The sequence below is a fragment of the Punica granatum genome, chromosome 7 (assembly GCF_007655135.1).
Source record: "Punica granatum isolate Tunisia-2019 chromosome 7, ASM765513v2, whole genome shotgun sequence".
Classification (NCBI taxonomy): domain Eukaryota; kingdom Viridiplantae; phylum Streptophyta; class Magnoliopsida; order Myrtales; family Lythraceae; genus Punica; species Punica granatum.
In genome coordinates this window covers 10,094,654-10,113,771 of record NC_045133.1, presented here as the reverse complement: position 1 = coordinate 10,113,771, position 19,118 = coordinate 10,094,654, and the positions used below count along the sequence as shown (strand labels likewise).

Here is a 19,118-nt window from a genome sequence, read left to right as displayed (position 1 = left end):
TTGAATCAATTATGAAACTTTGCAAAACATTTTATACTACCTGCACAATTTTTCCTAAACATTGGTGGGTCACGTAACACCATATACAATTGCCAGTAGACTCAGTACCCTAACATTTGTTTGGATTTGAGGAAAATAGAGAGAAACTCGTACGAAAAATTTGACTAAGTATGTTCAGCGAATATATCACCCGATGTGCAAGCTCGACTGCTGAAGTAAGCCATTTGTTCTTCTAACGTGGGAAATTTCCACACAAATCCAAGACACAAACGAATGTACCCATGAAATTCACAAACACACACGCCCACACACCAACTATTATTTTTCAACCAATTAGTCCAACGCATAGTTGAAAGGAGCTACAAAGAATTGACATCTACAGCAAATCGCCAAAAAAAATGAAAATGAAAAGCCAAAAAAGCCCAAATAAGAAATGCACAATTGTTACCTTTCCCTTTCAAGGGACAACCTTTTATTTTGCTGATCTCTTCCTCCATTCCCCTCCTTAATCTTCTCAACCTGCCCTTTCCCCGCCTTAACCTTCTCAACCTGCCCTTTCCCCTTACCCTGCTGCTCGCTCGCAAACTCTTCTTCAGCACTGCACATCTGAGACTTCATCTTGAACCCGAACTTCCTCGTCACATTCCCCCAAGTTCTACCGCCTATGCCCATGCCACTGCTTGTATTGTTATCGTTCTTCACCCGACCCAGCTTCTCAATCTCCTGCTTCATGCTCTCGCACTCCTTCTCGAGCTCTGCCACTCGCATCTTCATACTGTCCATCCCGACCCTCAGAACCTGGTTCTCCCGCACCGCGGTGGCCCACCCACCCTCGGTGGCCCCTGGGATGGGCCCGCTCCTCAGGGGCCGGGACTGGTCGAGGTTGTCAGAGACAAGGAGGCACCCCGCTATCGAGGTCCTGAGCTGGAGCTGCTCAAAGAAGAGGACTTGTACGATTATTCTCAAGGGCAAGCGCTCGTTCTGTGCTGCGTGGGTGCACGCCTCGATAGAGAGCTTCTGACAATCCATCAGGCGACAGAGTTGTTCCCTTTCAGACTCTGATAGCCATGGGTGTGACTGCAAAATTCAATCATTTAGAGCAAGAATTGGCCACTGGAAACAAACTTTGTTTTCCATCTTCAAATATTGCAAAATGAAGCCTCAATTTTCAGTGCCGCCATGAAGTCTAGATTGTAAGTGATAATTACCTTGAGATAAATATCAATAGCACGGTAAAGTCCATCATCATACGGTCTCGCGTGCTCGGGAATGGCCGCAGCAAGAGCCTGAAACTTGGGCAACTTCAAGTTGACATCTGATGCAACCTCTGCAAGGTAACCATCGACAAGCTTTGCCACCTTCGTCACGGGAGTAAGAGAAGCAGGTGAGCCGATCAAATGATCTTCATCCCCGGAACTGGGAGATGTCTGCGGCCCACCTGTAGTTTGGTTAGAGGCTAGGAAGTGCTCAAGGATCCTCTGCATGCAGTCGACATCATAAAGTGTCTCCGTGGAGTACGAGAATGTTGGGATCAGGAGATCCTCCAAGGTTGCCTGATCAAGCTGGGCCCCGATTCGCTTCTCTAGGTTTGATGTGCAAGAAGAGCTTGCCCTGAGAATTATGGCGGTTCGCAAAAGACCAAACAAGAACTTGGTGGGGATGAGAATGAGGCCCTTCTGCATGGGAAGTAACTGGCCAATCTCTTCGAGCAGAGCCTTCTGGGCCTCTTCCGGAAGGGACGGGCTTAGGCCTGGACGATGATCAGACTTCAGGTTGGTAGAGTCCTGATGGCGGTTGAGCCCAGGAAGGTACTGCCTTGTGTAGGAAACGAGGGAGCCTGTGATGACCTCAGGCCTTATGCCTCGAGACTCCATGGCAAGAATCAACCTCTTATAAATCGGCAGGCTCAGACCTGATACATCCTCATACCACCAACCCGAGCTCAAGTTCATAGGCCGGGCTCCAGTGCTAATACCATTCCATAAGACACTCCCTCCTGGGCTCTGCGGAGGCCCACCGAGCTCCACTACAGGCCAACCAAATATATTTGGGTCAGTCAAGGCCTTTGCAGCCAGTGACATGATGCACCTATCTGTGATGTTGAGCTCATCTGCATAAGGAAGAATATCTTCATCACCACAACTTTGCAGTGCCCTTAAAGAGTCTCTCCAACTTTTAACGACTGTTTGGTTCAGAAAAGTTTCAGTCTTGGCAATGAGGTTTCCTTCTCCATACTCCTCAGACATTATAAGGTGCTCAGCAGCACATCGTAATGGAACAACATTAGAAGCCGTGAGTTCAAGTTTGACTCCATAACAGAATTTGGCTATCAGCTCAAACGTTCTGGGTCCAGCAGGGATATCTGAAAGGTTTATAACACATTTTTGATCTTGTTTCTCCAATGATGCAGATGCCTCAGAGATCAATTTTTCCATTAAGCCGCTTCTAGAGAGGAGAGGGAACTGCATGGGGAAGGCCTTTTACTTTAGACTCAAATAGAAAACAAAAAAAAAAAGGGAAATAAAAGAAGCAGCATTGATACCAAAGCAAATCTAATCAGTGCAGTAAAGATCAAGTAAGAGAGAAGTGAGGAAAAAGAAGTGTCCCAAATGGTGTACATGAAATCTAAGGGCGGGAGCGATGAAGTGTCTACAAAGGAGTTTGGTTGAGAAATTGTTCATACTTTTTAACTTCTCCAAATTCCTACTGTGATCTTCAAAATCTAAAAGAGAAAAGGAAAGGACCATGATTAAATTCGATTAACATCTTGTCCTATGTGACAATGTCATAGTTCCAACCACAGACTTAACGGATAGTTTTCAAAATTTCAAACCCCACATAAAACTGTCTCCTTTAAGAATGGCTGGATATCTAGAAGGCAGAACATTAAAGTTGTAAAATAAAAGAAAATAGGGATTATCAAAATTACAGCATCTGCATATAAAGTTAAAGGTAGAGCAAGTTGTGCCTGAAATAATTCTTACCTTGTGAAGATGAAAGGACATTTGACCCACTTCGACAACGACATCACTGGGAAGGCCGGTTGTACAGAACCTGCGGTTTAATGAAATGGCAGCAACAAAGTTCAGAGGTCACTATTTATGCTATATCTCCAATAGACTTGCTAGAAGAGGATAACGTAGAACAGCACATTACATTGACCGCCGAAATTTACTTTTCAAACATTTACAGGACTGCGCATCAGCAACCAGAAGATGTTAGACTGAAAAATAAGAATATTCTCTCCATTTTCCGTAGAGTTCCCAAATACAGATAAGCATGATGGCTAAGCAACAATTGAACTGTCAGCCTGACATATAATCCACAATGATCTGTAAAAAGAATCCTAAGCATCAAGTGTAGAAAGTCAACTTAATATCCTAAGAAAATTTTAGATCATTATATCCATTTTAAACATCAAAGATGCACGCTGTGAACAATTTTCTTTCCCCCTGAAGAACACACATACTATAATAGCTTTTTCACCGCACTGGAACCTATTATCACACATCTGCTCAAATAACAAGAGATTTCAAGTGTTCCTTTTCTAATCTAGTAGTCATGATGGAATTTAGAACGTGTAATTCTGCAATCTACAGATAAACGAAAAAGTGAGCAGGGGCAGCTCAATCTGTCATCTCATAACTTTCCTCAGTTTATGCATTTTTTCTTTCAAGTCTCAGTTTTATCAGACAACAGTATCTGCCAAAGAAGGAACCAGGAACAGATCTGAACAGATCTCCTCCCATCTAAACCACCACAAATTTCAGGGCATTCCATTTTCCTCCCTTTCAAGAAGCAATGCTGAAGACAGGGACTACATTCTTGCCGCTTGTAATTTCTTTCTTTCTCTCCCACCAAGCAAGGGTTAAGGATGCAAAAAATCGACCGAATATGACTAATAAGCTGATCAAGAAGTTAGCAGAACTGGCCCAGAAAGGAATCTGATGAAAAAGTTAAGAGAGTATAATCCCCGAATGCACAAAAAAAAAAAAAAAAACACCTGGTTACTCAAATTTATGTAAGTGGGATCCTATTTTTTGCAGTGAACTATGCAAGATCATTGTACTGTGCAAGGAACATTCTCTAATGAACAGGAACTCTGAAGGTTGAAAAAAAAGGGGAAACATACAGGAAACGCCAATTATGCAGAAAACCTTCCCAAGTCTGTACTAAACATTCCAGATCTCCATAACAGCATTATGCAATACATGAAACAAGATACCCTGACTATCGGAGAAAGTAAAGCAAAAGAGTGTATAGCAGACAGCTTACAGCGTAGCTAGAAGCAACTTAAGTAAACCAAAATCCAAGCAGCAGCCAGACTCTATGAGGGACGAATTGACGACATCCCATTTAAAATTTTGAAGAATTACACATGGTTATGGGTGATATAAGTTTCCCCATACAGTACCGGGTAAATTCTCAAGAAGAAATTGAACCTTGAACATCCACGGAGACAGAACAACAAAACCATTGAACGATCATTTCAGAAAGAAAGTGGAACAGAAGCTGAAGGCACATACCAAGCCTGCCCTTGCCTCTGGAATGAATCAGTTTTGGACCCCAATTTCATACAAGCCATTTTGCTCCCCACTAACAAGGAGAAGAAGACACCACGAAATGCTAAATTTCAGCCCCGCAACTCTTTCGAGCCCTTCATGTCGAGAACAACCACAAACCAGAATTTTTGTTTCCTTAAACCCTTCAAACCCCTGCCCAGAAGATGAAAAAAAAGGGTCGTCTTGTCTCCTTCCACTGGTTCTTTCCCTTCTAAATCAGCCCCTGAAATGAATCGTCCAGATAGCAGCGTATGGATGTCGGTAGACATTCAAGATGCCATGATTGATCCAATAAGGGAAAGTTCAAAGCCCAAGTGAAAACCCCTCGGTATATCCTCCAAAGTCAACCCCACTAGCAAATTGCTCTGGCAGCATCCTATTAAAAAGAAAATTCCATTTTTATTCAATGTTTAGTTTGGTTGCCAAATACCCACCAAGAAGATTCCAAAAAAATTCAAACCTGCACTCATGCCCTTCAGAGAAAGCCAACAACCGGAGCACCTTTTGCGCTTGTTGGTAAAAATATTTGCAGGCGAAGGAAGAAAAAGTGGTGATTTGCAACGGGAAAGAGAGGGGAAGGGGATGGTGAAAGTCTCGGCGGAGCAATCATTACCTTTAATGGCAAGCTCTTGACATTGAAAGCAACCCATCATGCATGCATGTGGGGCCGGTTGCTTGAAACATACTCATTGTCATCCTCGAACTATTCTCTCCTTTTTTATTTTTATTTTTCCCCCTGTACTCTGTCTAAATAAACATTCTGATGATCTTGAATGAACAGGGCATGAACAGTACTGTGAGCTACGAGGTAATAATATGAATGCATTAATTAAAGAAATTAATTAGTAAATTAAATAATTGGGGGCGGGGGGAGAATTCCACGAGGTTTGATTGCAGGTTCTGAAAGTAACGTTCCCGTTCGTCCCCACCTGTTTAGTGTTCTAGCAATGCGATTCTCGGGATTAGATCACTATTTCTTTATGGCAAATTTTAGAATAAAACGTTAAACTATATTCTATAGTATAAAGTAATTTTTTTTTAAAATTCTTTTAATATTAAAGATAACATTTGGCCCATAAATCTTTTAATGGCGTCATAAATAAGTCGGACTACATGTAAAGTACAATAAAATTGGAGGGTCGTTTAGGCGTGTCGTTGACATGTCATTAACGTGTATATAAATTAAAATCCGCTTACATGTCGATGACATGTCTCTAACGTGTCTGACTTATATTAGACCAGTTTTCTTTAAAAATTGTCTGATTTGGTGACGCTGCAATGATGGGTGACGTGATGAATTGTGATTGGTACATGTGGCAGGAAAATTCAAGAACAATGGTATAGTACTGTAGGCAAAAATTGTTAAACGAAAATATAAATGAGTAGAATACTATGGTAAAACATGCAAATAATGGACGGATGGCATAAAAAAATTGGTAGGATCTAATGGCTGAAATTAATGTTCCATTATGGAACACAAGTTAGAATTTCATTGTAGAATCTACCATTACTTGATAGGGTAAATGTCCAAAAAAATCACAAACTTTATATTTTTTTACGTTTTATCACAAATTATATTTTTTTGCTAAGAAATGCATGTACTTTTCTTCTTCTTTTTTTTACGTATTATCACAAATAATATTTTTTGCTAAAAAATACACGAACTTTCATTTTTTCGTCCTATGTAGCATCTGTCGAAATTTCCATCAATTTTGCTGACGTGGATGTTAACAAATATCTTACAGCAAACGATCATTAACGAAGATTGATGTGGCGAGCCACATTATCAAAAAATATTAAAAAATTTGAAACTTGGGAAGTTGGAAATATGGAGAAAGGTTGTGGCCTCCATAGCTACTGCCCATGAAGCTTCATCGGAGTCGAACTCTCTATGTGCTTCGATCAAAGCACAGAAGTCTCAATTGAGTCATTTATGATTTGATCGAAACCATACAAGACTTGATCTCCAGCTTCGATTGAAGCCCCAGAGTGCTCAATCATCGTAGCTCGATCCCTCTATGCACAGGGGGCTCAAGAAGCATTACAAAGGGCCATTGACATTATTGCGCTCGAAAAAAAAAATTGATAGAAAGGTTGAAGATAATGGCGAAGACGAAGTGCTGGGGGGCTCGACCAAAGTCACATGGGATTCGATAGAGCCCTCTATGTGCACGATAGAGGGCTCGATCAAGCCTACTATGGCTTCGAGGCTTTGATCAAGCCTTGTATGGTTTTGATCGACTCTTAGAGGACTCGATTGAGACTTATGTTCTTTGATCGAAGCACACAGAGGGTTTGTTAGGACGGTTTCTCTCTTATATGGAGAATTGTAAGAGTAGGTGTTGGAGATAGTCCTGCATGAAAAAGTTGAGAGAAAATCCATAGGTTTATAAGAGACAATGATCTAGCAAGCCATTGGCTTAAGTTTTTAGATTGCAAATGGTCCCGAATCCGAAATGGGCCTAAGGATTTTTCCTAACAAGTGGTATCCAGAGCCCAATGTAACGATCATGGGGAAGTGCACACGCTATGCGTGGAAACTCACACCACATCAAGGCCCGAGTGTGGAACTCGCGGCTAGTAAATGGCCTAACAATTGGTATCCGAGTCCGGAAGTGAAAGCCCGGCTTGAAGTCCTCCACTTAGTTAAGAAGTGAGAGAATTATTGGGACTGTTTTTCTCCTATATGGAGAATGGTGAGGGTAGGTGTTGGAGATAGTCCCGCATGGAAAAGTTCAAAGAAATTCATAGATTTATACAATGGTCTAGCAACCCATTGGCTCAAACTTTTAGATTGCAAATGGGCCCGAGTCCGAAGCATGCCTATGGATTTTTCCTAACAGGGTTCAATGGCTTCCCCGATGAAGTTTCATGGGTGGCAGTTATGGAGGCCGCCATCTTCCTCCCTATCTTCAACTGCTCAAGCTGCAAATTTTTTAATATATTTTGTATAACGTGGCTCGCCACATCAATCACCATTAGTGAACGTTTGCCATGTTTCATCTATTAATGGGCACGTCAGCAAAATTGACGGAAATTTGAACGGATGCTAAATGAGACGAAAAAAATGAAAGTTCATGTATATCTTAGCAAAAAAATATAGCTAATGAGACCCCACCCATAATATTGATATCTTCAACTAGGATCTCTAAAATCTTAATATTGGGGATGAATATTTGTTGGCAATCACGCCACCACTTGAGGTTATAAACCATGAAAATGGCCGTCCATGGCTTTGTTGAAGTGCTGCTGCCTATACGATGGAACACTAGTTTCATCATAAATTGCTATCATGCAAATGTTGACAGCGGGATGAGCGTGATAAACAAGGATTATGTAGTGATAATCCTTAACACACTCAAAAGGGCCATGATAGACGAGAAAACTCTCGTATATCAAATAAGTATTATACATTCTGTCCATTCATTTATGTATTCTTACAGCCACATGCCTACACCTAAATATAAAAACTAATACGACTAATAAAAGAAAACTAGAATCCTAAGAATACCAATATGACTAGGAAAAGAAACCAACTAAAATAGGAAATGTAATAGTAGATTAATTAGGAAGAACGTAATAGGAAATCTTGACAATAAGGAAATTTTCGACTAGGCTTCTATAGACATCATAGGTGGTGCTATGGCACAGAAATACAGAGCCTAGGCATTGTCCTTACAGCTTTCCATCGGTGCGATAGCAACGAGGTTTCGGTGCTGAGGCACTGAACACGCTGGCCATCTTGATGCTACAGCACCAGTTGTTGGTGTTGTTGACATCGCTACTATCTTGTCTTGGTCTTCCAACAATCATGACGCTCCATAAACCCATCCATTGTTTGCTTTACATCATTACATTTAGTAGAGCCATATCAAGACATCTCATCTTCCATTTCTAAATTACCATAATCCTAACTCCACTAACCGAAACTATACTTACTTGAATGGCAGATGGGTCATAAATCTTCCACGTCAAATGTTATCATGAATAATAAATAAATTTTGAGAATATAAATAACTAAAAAAAGGAAACGTCAACGAGGAGTTAGAGAGGGATGGTACTGCCAACAAAGGACAATTATAGTCATTGACGTAAGGCAAGCTCCTTACGATGTTGTCCTATTTTGTAATTTCATTTTCTAAAACTTGTATTCACAGAAATGTTAGGTAGTGGCAGGATTTCTTAGCATCCAATATAGCAGTTTCAGATATCAATCTTGAGAGTGGAGGTCTCGCCGATAGACACCCTTACTCTAGACCATTGAGAGCCTCAATCAGTGTTATCAGAACCGGACCGAACATCAAACGGACTGAGGTATGGGTTCATAGGTTTATGGGTTCAACTGGGGATTCGATGGGTCGGACCGCATGTTTAATTATAAAATAAATATTTATTATTTAAAGAAAATAATATAAAATACAAGAAAATAGTAATAAATATTAGATAATAATTAATACGTGTCCAAAAAATACAAGAAAAAAAATCTGTTTGCATCTGATTGCAAATGACTGGTATTTATGACAATGCCCAGTTGGTCAAGAGCTGAAGAAGATTTTCCAATATCAAAAGAAATCGTCTAAAGAAATAGAACGAATTAGAAACAGCATACATGAGAATACGAGGGATGGAACAAAAAATATAGAGTAGTTACTTCCTCAATGAAGCAACCTTTCGAATGTCTTGGTATCAAGATATAGAGTAGTTACTTCCTCAACGTCCGCCTACATATCGCAAACACAAACATGAGAATACAAGGGATGGAACGAAAAATTAAGTGGTCAGGCGACTGCGTGTCTTGAGGAATTACTAAAAGCTACCTTGCAAATGTTATCTCGGCCATTCATCTTGGCCATGACACTGGCAGGGGACAATAGCTGCACTGCATGCCTGTAAAGACAGGGAAAAAATGAATAAACCAAGCACTACGAAGGAGGAGTAAAATCACATTTAAACTCGAGCAGAAATATCAGATGAAATTCAAGACCTTAAAGATATTTTATGTCCGATTTCTCCCAAGTAAGCCAGGCTTTCCTCATCCACCATCAATTCCTCCACCTGAGCACCGATCGCGATAATGTGCCCAAGAAAAGAAACAACTTGCATAAATCACTGGGCATGATATTTATATATATTTGGATATGGGCAAAATTTATTGGAAACTTGAAGCACAGGCGGAAGAAGAACCTGTATCATGTCAGAAGGGTCATAGGTTTGTGCTCGGATGATCACCAAGCGGTCTAACAATTCTACAGGTATGCCATGAGGACTGGGCATATCTGTTCCCTTGCATATATTGCAATGCACAAATTCAGAACAACTCACTCTCGAAGGAGTTCAATACTTGCATTTTCCCAAGTCAAAATTCTTTCATTTTCATCTTCCCAAGTGTAACACTAATCAATCAAATAGCAATACAACTAAATTAAGGCTTTTCCAAGCTTGTAACGAGCAGATACATTAAATTTGCTACAACAAATGCTCTAGTACCCTGGCGAATGATGATGATGATTCTACTCAACAAATTGATGATGAAGTTTCAGAATCTGGGGAAGTCCTCTAGCTGAAAACCATACCAAATATCAGTAGGATGATGATTGCCCTTGGAATGAGTGGTATTCAGCAGAAAACCCAGTTAAAGGTATTTACCTGCTTTTAACCCTGTATCTTCCTGTTAACCGATCAATTTTTTGGTATCTCCTTGGACTAGGACGCTAGTTACGAACCTTGTAGGCAGAAGACAATAAATGAAGCCTAGGATTCTTTCTCATATAAATGCTACTTCTATCAAAAAACTTAAATATGTTGATCTCTTGGGAACTAAGAGATCACCACAAGCAAAGCTTAACAGTTACAACAATTAAAATTAAATTTGGTCCAGTCACCGCAAGCAAAGGAGAAGAGGAAGAAGAAACTCGAACCGTGCCTTGCCTGTAGGTCAAGATGTGCTTCGAAGGAGAAGAGGAAGAGAAAGCTCTGCTGCGTCTAGACTCTGGCCCCCTGCCGTTTCAGGAGCTAATGTGCCTCCAGATGGGCGTCTCATGTCCCCCTGCCGTGTGGAATCTGCTAGTTCCACGGGGCTAACGGAAGCGTAAAAAGGAACAGAAATTCAAAATTTCTTACCCGTGAAACTAATTCCAAGACCTACTAGAAGAGTAAGAGTAAATAAAAGCGTACCTGGAATATTTAAAGTTGTCGACCGAGCGTCCCACGCGTGACGCCTCTACTGGTATCCACACCGACTTTGTCGACGAGTTTTCGAGATCGGCGGTGCTAGCGACCAACACTCGAAAGAAACACCCCGATGCGACACCCGAAATTTATTAGACTAGTAGGATTAATTCAAATTGAACAATTCAACTTGAATTTCCTTACACTTATACACGTACACCCATATACATGTATATATATCTCTTATATCTAAACATGCATGCTGCCCCTTTTATAAGCAATATGGGGAAGACAAATTCAAAGCCCCACCGATGTGGGATTAAGGAGAATCAAGGCTCCAAGTGACATGTGTAAGTCTAGGTGACATCATTTAATTAGTCCATGTGTATAGCTAAGTGTTATCATACAATTGGCCCATGTTTCTTTCTATAATTGGCTCCAAGTGGTTCCATAAAAATAACCACTTAGCACACCATTAAATCTAATAAATCGGGTCTAATTAATCGGCAAATTTAATCTCATTAAATATCCGATTAATCGGTCGCACCATAAATCATCTAATCTTTATTAGACAATTTTGTTGTTTCAAAATATCTCGTCAAGTTAGTCGTAGTGTGTGACCCTGTAGGTTCCCAATTACGTTGATAGTAATATCGAAATCTCTATTTTAATATTACAAACAGTGAGCGGCATCTAGCAATGCATCACTGTTACTCAAGTAATCGGAAAGTCAATTTCTCGACGAACCTCGTGACCTATATTACCGTGTAATATAATCCATTGTCCTCTATATCTCTATTGAGCCCAAGGCATGGTCGATGACATCCTTGTATGGCTTAATATCTCTCTTTCTTGATTTACCGGGTAAGTCTATCAGAGCAAATGAGCTCGATATCATTATATCGACTCATTTGGGTATGCATACACTTTTAGACTTAACCACCAAGTGGCCGTGAGATATCGCTCCCGTTTCGTAGGAGGGACAAATCCTATCTTGGTCACTCACATTCTTTTCCATGCTTTGTGGCATACCCAATAACTATCTTTATAACCAACCAGTTACGGTGGCGTTTGACAGTATCAAAATATACGACATTACACGTAGGAATCCATGGTGACCTCAAGTCAAAGGACCATTACACTATAGTCACTTTGAGATATGCTAATGACAGTCACGTAACAACCCATGTAGCAATCTCATGGCGGGTCAGTCCAATACACATTACTCTTAATGTATACATGTGGTGTGATTTGATATCTCCATATCCATGACCTATGAGATTTGGTCATCAATCAACACTCACACTAGTCTAACCGTATTACCGTTGTCCTAATTAACGATAATACTTTGACTATGGACATTTAGGAATAATGTTCAGTAATTATAGGATCTCACAATCAAGTCACACTTGATGCCTATTGAACCTACTATTCCAAGGACATTATTGTGTAAAATCATATTTAGCGCAATCTACACAATAACAGATATGCCTCGTTTTATAATGAAATAGATATCATATTACAAAACTGATTATAGATTGCCTCTAGGGCATACACCAATTCCCAACAGAATCCGCTCCCGGGTCATCGCTCTGCTGCTTCTGGACTCTGGCCATTCCTCTAGGCGCGAATTGCTGCAGGTGATATTGAAGTAAGAGGAGGAGGATGCGGATTAATCCAACTTGACGAGGAGAAGCCGAGAAGAGATAGAATGAGAAGAGGAAGCTCGATTCGAATCCGTTGCAATCTTGCGATGCTCGAAGGAGAAGAGGAAGCTCGACCTCGAACTGAAGTTACTAATGAGTCGATGATGGAACTGAAGAGTGAAGATTAAAGACTAGGGTTTTCAGTTTTCACTGTTTCGTGAAATCAGTGCTATCAGTGCTTTGCTCATTTTCTGATTTCGAGGGAATCGGTGGATTTCCTTTAAAAAATCCTGCACCCATCAACCGGCCAGTTCGAATGAGTTTGATGGATTTGTCTAAAAATCGCTCGGTTTTTTAGGTTCACCGGTCTGTTTATGCATTTTCGATTTTTAAGCTAATCGGACCGGATATAGGTCCGATTTCCGATCTGACCGGTCGAATCATCCGGTCCGGTTATGATAACATTGGCCTCAATGATTGTTGATGAGTTCTTCTCTTTTCTTTTTTTAAAAAATAATTTGTTCTTAAAAAAATTACATTGATAAGTTTATCGAAAATTAAGACAGTACGTAAGCCCAAAGTGGAGAAGACTATATTTTATAAAGGTTGAGGGCCATAAGAGATTTATTTTATAAAGTGGACAAGATTAATGCGGTAAAGTGTTTATTTTGGTTAAAAAATGGTTGAGGATCATTAAGTAAAACTTCAAGTGAGAAGAATCTATTTTACTCTTATTATTAATATTATTAACCAGACGAGGGTATGCTCTTGCTCAATGGTGGGATAAACCATGGATTTGAATTGAGGAAGACATTTTTTACATTTATTAGGCTTCGTTTGGGAATGCCAAGCTTTTAGGGAAATTTTTTTCTTCTTGTTTTACTAATTTTCAAACAAAAACAATGTCTGTTGAATTATTTTAATACCATGATTTGGTTAATTTTGGAATTAGAAACATGATTTTGACATATTAATAGGTATTTATGAAAACTGCTTTTACTTATTTTTTATTTTAATTATTAATTTTAATTTTATCAATTTCAATAGTTTTAAATTGTCATTTAATTTCCAAACACTTTAATTTATTCTGAAATCAATAGTTAATTTTCAATAATTACATTTTAGTTCTTTTACATCGATAACAACACTCCCGAACCAATCCTTAGTGAGTAAATGAACCGTCAAAGATATAGAGTAAAAATGAAAGTTATCACATATTGAAGAAAAATGCATGTCTCAGCTTCGTTAAATTCTTCAAGGAGGATCCAGTTCGATGTGGCAAAATTTTGCCTAATACGAAATAATTTTCAGGGCCTTTGAATTCTAAGACATTTGTCTCCAACTAGGTGCAAGCCCCCGCATTGCCCGGGTATGCAAAAGAATAATAAAAACAAAAAGAATCATAATCATTTACTTTCATCTAGTTTGTCTCTTTTCATGCCGATTCAAACTCTAATCCTCCGTGCCTTTATCGGTTTTTAGTTTTTCATCTATGCGCTGACAAATGATGCAATAGACATAAAATGTAATCTCTTATGCACAACAGTATAGCGTGATTGGCATTACGAAAGGAGTTCCAAGGAAATGAAATGAGTTTGCTGAAGGATCCAAGAAGGAAGAATAGAATCTGACCAAAAGTCCAGGGATAGAAAATAAATGCGTAAAATAGTGCAGGGACCAATCTGGAACGCGCGAGAATGTACGGGGACTTAGTTGAAAGAGCAGAGAAAAGCCAAGGACCAATCTGGGACAGTTCGTAAAGCCATGGGACGAAATAGAAAAACGTAGGTGTGTTTGGTTTCAAAACAATTCTCAACTCTATTCAACTCAATTCCAATTATCTTCAATTCAAGAATACAATCATTATTTTTTTTCATATTTTTAAATTTTTTTAACCATTCATTTCAATTTTAATATTAAATTCTTTCAACTATTCATTATTTTTTTCACAATTCAACAACACAATTATTATTTAATCATTACTTTCTCTCAACTATTCATTACTTTTTCACATTTTTTCTAATAATTCAATAATACAATCATTACAAACCAATTAAAACCAAAACTCAACTCAATTCTAAAACCAAACACATTTTTCCAAGAGTGGGTAATGATACGTTGTCGCAATAATATGATGCCCAATTGCACGATCACTGATGCGGCTTCTCATCATTAATAAAGCGGTAATGCAGTTGATTAGGCGCTCTTTGGAAATTCGGTTATTATTTAATTTTATTTTTTGAATTTTATTCTCTATAAAAACATGAATCATTAATTTACCATCATTTGCAGTAACTTCTACTTGTATTTCCTAAGCGGGTTGATCAACCTAAGTTGATGATCCCACAACTGAATTTCGATCTTCAGTTTTATGTTAGATACAGAAGTTAGACGAGGTGTTATCAATGATTAACGCAAATTAGGAGTCACAAACTCATCAATTATCATCAACTAATCACCAAGGGAACAGAGCAGCAGCAAGCTGCTGTCAATCGATCGAGTGCACTCTGTTATGCTGGGAGGGCGCAGCTCGTAAACTCTGTTAATAAGTCTTTAAGTTAAATCAACAGAGAGCATTTAACAATTCTTGGCGTTCAAGACATGTATCAATTTTCTAAGTCTTCTCATTAGGTGCCTAAACTCTTTTACATGAGATTTGTATTATATATCAATCAGCAACTAGAAGGCACATTTACATTTAATGTCAAACTCAATTTTCAAATCTCGAATCTAAAACTTCTTTGAGGCGCCCACAGGCGATTCAACCATACGAATTGATTAGATTAACCTAAAAAAATCTAAGAGCAATTACAATTTGATATGATGTGCTCTCAACCTTAATGGGGGCCAGCACGACATATATAGTAAAGCCAACATTTTTTGTTGTCCTTTCTTACGCAGGTTCCTGTTGGGCCCTAAGACCAATCGAAGTTAAATGCCTTTCTAATTCCAAACGGGTCATTAATTAATTAATTGCAGTGTGGACTAGACATGCCAGTCAAGTTTCTTTTGATTTTTTCTTTTTTACTATAAATCAAAAGACCCCATCGTTTCTTAATATTCGTAAAGTAAACAACCAGGAGAAAGAACTACACATTGATACTTGATAGTCCATCTCGAACCACAGTTGCATGTATCAGTTAAAACAACTACAAAGTGGATACTCCCATGACTTTTTTTCGGTATATTCTTTTATGTATTTAGTATGGTGTATATATGGGCCTGCTTTATGGGCCGTGAGGGTTGAGCCCATCATCCAAGGGTGGTCCAAGCAAGGTCACTAAGGCCTCTCGCTCTCAAAATTTTCTGAAAATTGCCCTAAATTGCTAGGTAAATTCTTGAAGAAAAATCAAAATTAGGATAGTTTGGCAATAATTGTGATCTCGCGTGAGCCGGTGATTTACCGATTCCCAGTTCCAAGCTTGATTTCAATAAAGACCGGTGACGAGTTGACTTGAGGGTGTAAGGGAGAAGGGGATCTATGAGCTCATACTGACCACAAATAGGAAAAACGAGGTCGTAATCTCTAATTACTCCCGTTTACTTAACTGATTATAGATGGATTTTGACGGCTAAGATAGATCATCTTGGCATAAAAACCTGATTAAATAGTGGAATGAATTTTATTGTGATCTTCCTGGATTGATTGGGTAGTTTGTTTGGTTTTCAAATAAAAAGTTTTACTCTACTCAACAAAACTCTATTTTATCCCAAATTCAACACTACAATTAGTACCGTTTTATCTTTTTCTCCATTTAATAATAATTTTATACTTTTTCCTAATCATTTTTATGATTAATTTCTTAATAATAAATTCATCATTTACTTTCGTATCTATAAATACATATATGCAGATATTTTCATTCATCCATATATTTGTCAGCACTTACAATAATTATTATTTTTATCTTCTCTTATTCCCTAAAATAGAGTCTTTTTGTCTGAGTACCCTAAAATAGAGTTAAGTTGAGTTGAAATCCAACTCAAAAATCAAACACAAGCTTAATAATCTTATAAATAGGTTTCGTAATTGGATCTCCTTGAAAACCATGCCTAATATCCCGAGTATTCCATGTAAGCATGAAATTGCTTTCTTTTTTCTCCTTTTCTTTTTTCGTTTGAGGCTGGAAGTACAGTGACAGTAAAAGTAGGGTTAGTGGATAGTGGGGTTAGTAAATAGATATCTGTTATTAATTTATCTCTAATTAACATCATATCTGTTAGTAAATAGATATCTGATATTTGGCGGTCTATATTAATTAAAAATATGCTGTTAAGGGCAATTTAGGAAGGAGAACGTGAGACCAAAGTCAAGTGTTTGGCCTTATATAATAGTAAGTATAGATAGATAAAGTGAATTCATTGCTTAAACGTCTTTACTATCCGTGTCCATATTTTCTGTGTTATTTCAATTCTGTCCAACCCCATTTTCATTATTTTCAAAGCTGACCTGGACTTTCTGCAATATCTCATTTTAGTCCTGTGCGTTTAAATGTGTTTCCAGTCAGTCAGTCAGAATTTCTGGATTGCTCCAGTTTAGTCCCTGGGCAATGGAATGTGTTTTCGGTTCAGTCCTTGGGCCTAGAGGTGTGCATGGGTATCGGGTACACCCGGAACCGGTAGGAACCTACCCGTTAGGGTAGGGTCCGGGTAGTTCGTATTGAAAATATGATAAGTTCCAGGTATTAAAATCAAGAACCGGTGAAAACCGGTTCTGGTTCCGATTCCGGCCTACAGGGTACCCGAAACCGGTTATTTATTTTTAAAAATAAAAAGGAAAGAGTAAAGTTACTGTCTCCTCTAATAAATCAAAATAGAGGCACTTTGTTGTGTGAGATCGTATTATGAATATTTAATTTTGTCATTGGATTGATGAGACATATTATTTTTTTATTGTTGTAGATTAATCTAAATTTTGTTGATATTCTATTTGGTGTGATTACTAATTATGTATGTGATATTTTTTATTTTATTTAGCGAAAGAAAAAAATTTACAAGTTCCAACAGGATACCCAAAACCTGTAGTATAATACAAGTTCCGGGTAGGTTCCGGTTCCAAGATTCAACAGGGTAGGGTCCGGTCATGTCCCTTACAAGGTAGGGTCCGGATATCGTGAAAAGTACAGGGTATCAGGAACTGATCACCCCTACTTGGGCCTATTGAACTGATCCAGAATGGTCTTTGGGCATCTTAAAGTGTTTTCTGTTCTATCCTCAGACTTTCTGGACCGTTCCAGCTTAGCCCCTGCGCATTTTATTGTATATTCAGTTCTGTCCGTGTACTTTCTTGACTGTTTGAGTTTAGTCCCTGGGCGTTCTAGTGTGTCTTCTGCTCTGTCCTCAAACTTTTCGGACTGTTCTAGTTCAGTCCTTGAGTGTCTTAGGTGTTGACAAATCACTCTATAAACTTTTTGGACAATTCTAGACCAGTCCCTGCTTCCTTAAAATCTTTAAATCGTGCTGCAAATGAGACATTAATCAAATATAAAATTGACAAGTTTAAAAATTATTAAACTAAAACGATAAATTCAAGTGGTACGTCTCATATGGTACTAAACTTACATAGTTTCTCTCAATTATCTCGGTTATTGTTTCCAAAAGGCTATTGTAATAAAGCTTTGAATTTTTTTGCATTAGGTCTTCCATTATTCATCTTTCATCTTTCTAACTCTTCTTGTTAAGATTTTTTTTTTTCGAAATTTCTCCATGCAATCCAAATAGATCTCTTTAAACTCTAAAAAATAAAATTATATTTGCTACAATTACTTACGTCTATAATCATATGGTTCCATTTGAAGTCATTTTGGAATAAAACCAAATATAATTATATATGCAATTTATATGATTAGGAGATTATTCTAATGGAATGATAAATAAATCCAAGATTATATAATAGCAACTCTTATGAAAGATTAGAACACAACTAATTGTTTCTCAATATTTTTTTCGTAAAGGCTTCTGATGATTTCAAAATATTATAATTAGTGACATTTCAGAAAAGTTCGAGAGCATGTATTGCGCTCTTCCAAGTGCTTCACGGTTTGGGCTTGTCAATTAGACCTTTTCATTCATTATTATGTTTTCGTTGAAAACATGTATGCTTTATCGACGGTGCACAAGTCATCATAACATGAGCAGATATTATTTCTTTCTCTTTTTTCTTTTTTTTTAGGTGAGAACGTGGCGAAAAAAGTTCGAATGTTAAAAAGCCAAATCACACATCCTCTAATAGGCCGTCTAAACAAAATCTTGCCATGTAAGGTTATACATTGTCCTTATGAAACCCGAGTAATAAGATCAACCTAACGATATGGGACGCACGATATGAATTGTGTGGAAACTTCAGGGTTATATACTGTCCTTATGCACAATATAAGTTTAGGAATCGATGTATGATAACTCCAGAGAGAAGAGGTTAATAGAAACTCCCGCATGCTCCCAAAGTTGTGCTCTTATGAGCGCATACACTATATACATCGAAGTAGTAAGAAGAGACTTGCCTAATGAGAAAAGCCTTATGCAGGCTGTTCATTATAATGTAAAACTTGGTTATAAGAATGATCCAAAAGATGCACCAGAAAATCAAAGATAGAAACTGGAAACTGTCACATGCTTCTGCATAGGACAATATTTTGATTATAAAGGAGGCTCAAGGTTTAGGACAACGAAAAAGAAATCCTAAATAACTAATAAAGGAGCACGGATAGTCCCATTAGATATCGAACCTGCGACTTTTGAATCA

The 19,118-nt window shown here is 38.2% G+C and overlaps 1 protein-coding gene across 1 annotated transcript; it reads right to left on the bottom strand.

The window, feature by feature from the left end:
• Nucleotides 1–208: 208 nt before the first annotated feature.
• Nucleotides 209–5,179, bottom strand: LOC116214801 (BTB/POZ domain-containing protein At1g30440). Its single transcript, XM_031550266.1, has 5 exons — nucleotides 5,023–5,179; nucleotides 4,527–4,938; nucleotides 2,985–3,054; nucleotides 1,209–2,462; nucleotides 209–1,077 (listed from the first exon to the last, which is right to left on the bottom strand). The coding sequence occupies exons 2-5, from the start codon at nucleotides 4,583–4,585 to the stop codon at nucleotides 445–447; spliced, it is 2,016 nt and encodes a 671-aa protein (XP_031406126.1). The 5' UTR covers nucleotides 4,586–4,938; nucleotides 5,023–5,179; the 3' UTR covers nucleotides 209–444.
• Between the last annotated feature and the right edge of the window lie 13,939 nt (nucleotides 5,180–19,118).

What these genes read in the sequence shown, in the direction of transcription:
- LOC116214801 (XM_031550266.1), bottom strand. Translation starts at nt 4,585, where the DNA reads ATGGCTTGTATGAAATTGGGGTCCAAAACTGATTCATTCCAGAGGCAA. An exon ending in TGTCCTTTCATCTTCACAAG is followed by an intron (nt 2,463 to 2,984) that starts GTAAGAATTATT and finishes TTCCCCATGCAG; the next exon opens with TTCCCTCTCCTCTCTAGAAG. An exon ending in CTATTGATATTTATCTCAAG is followed by an intron (nt 1,078 to 1,208) that starts GTAATTATCACT and finishes TGAATTTTGCAG; the next exon opens with TCACACCCATGGCTATCAGA.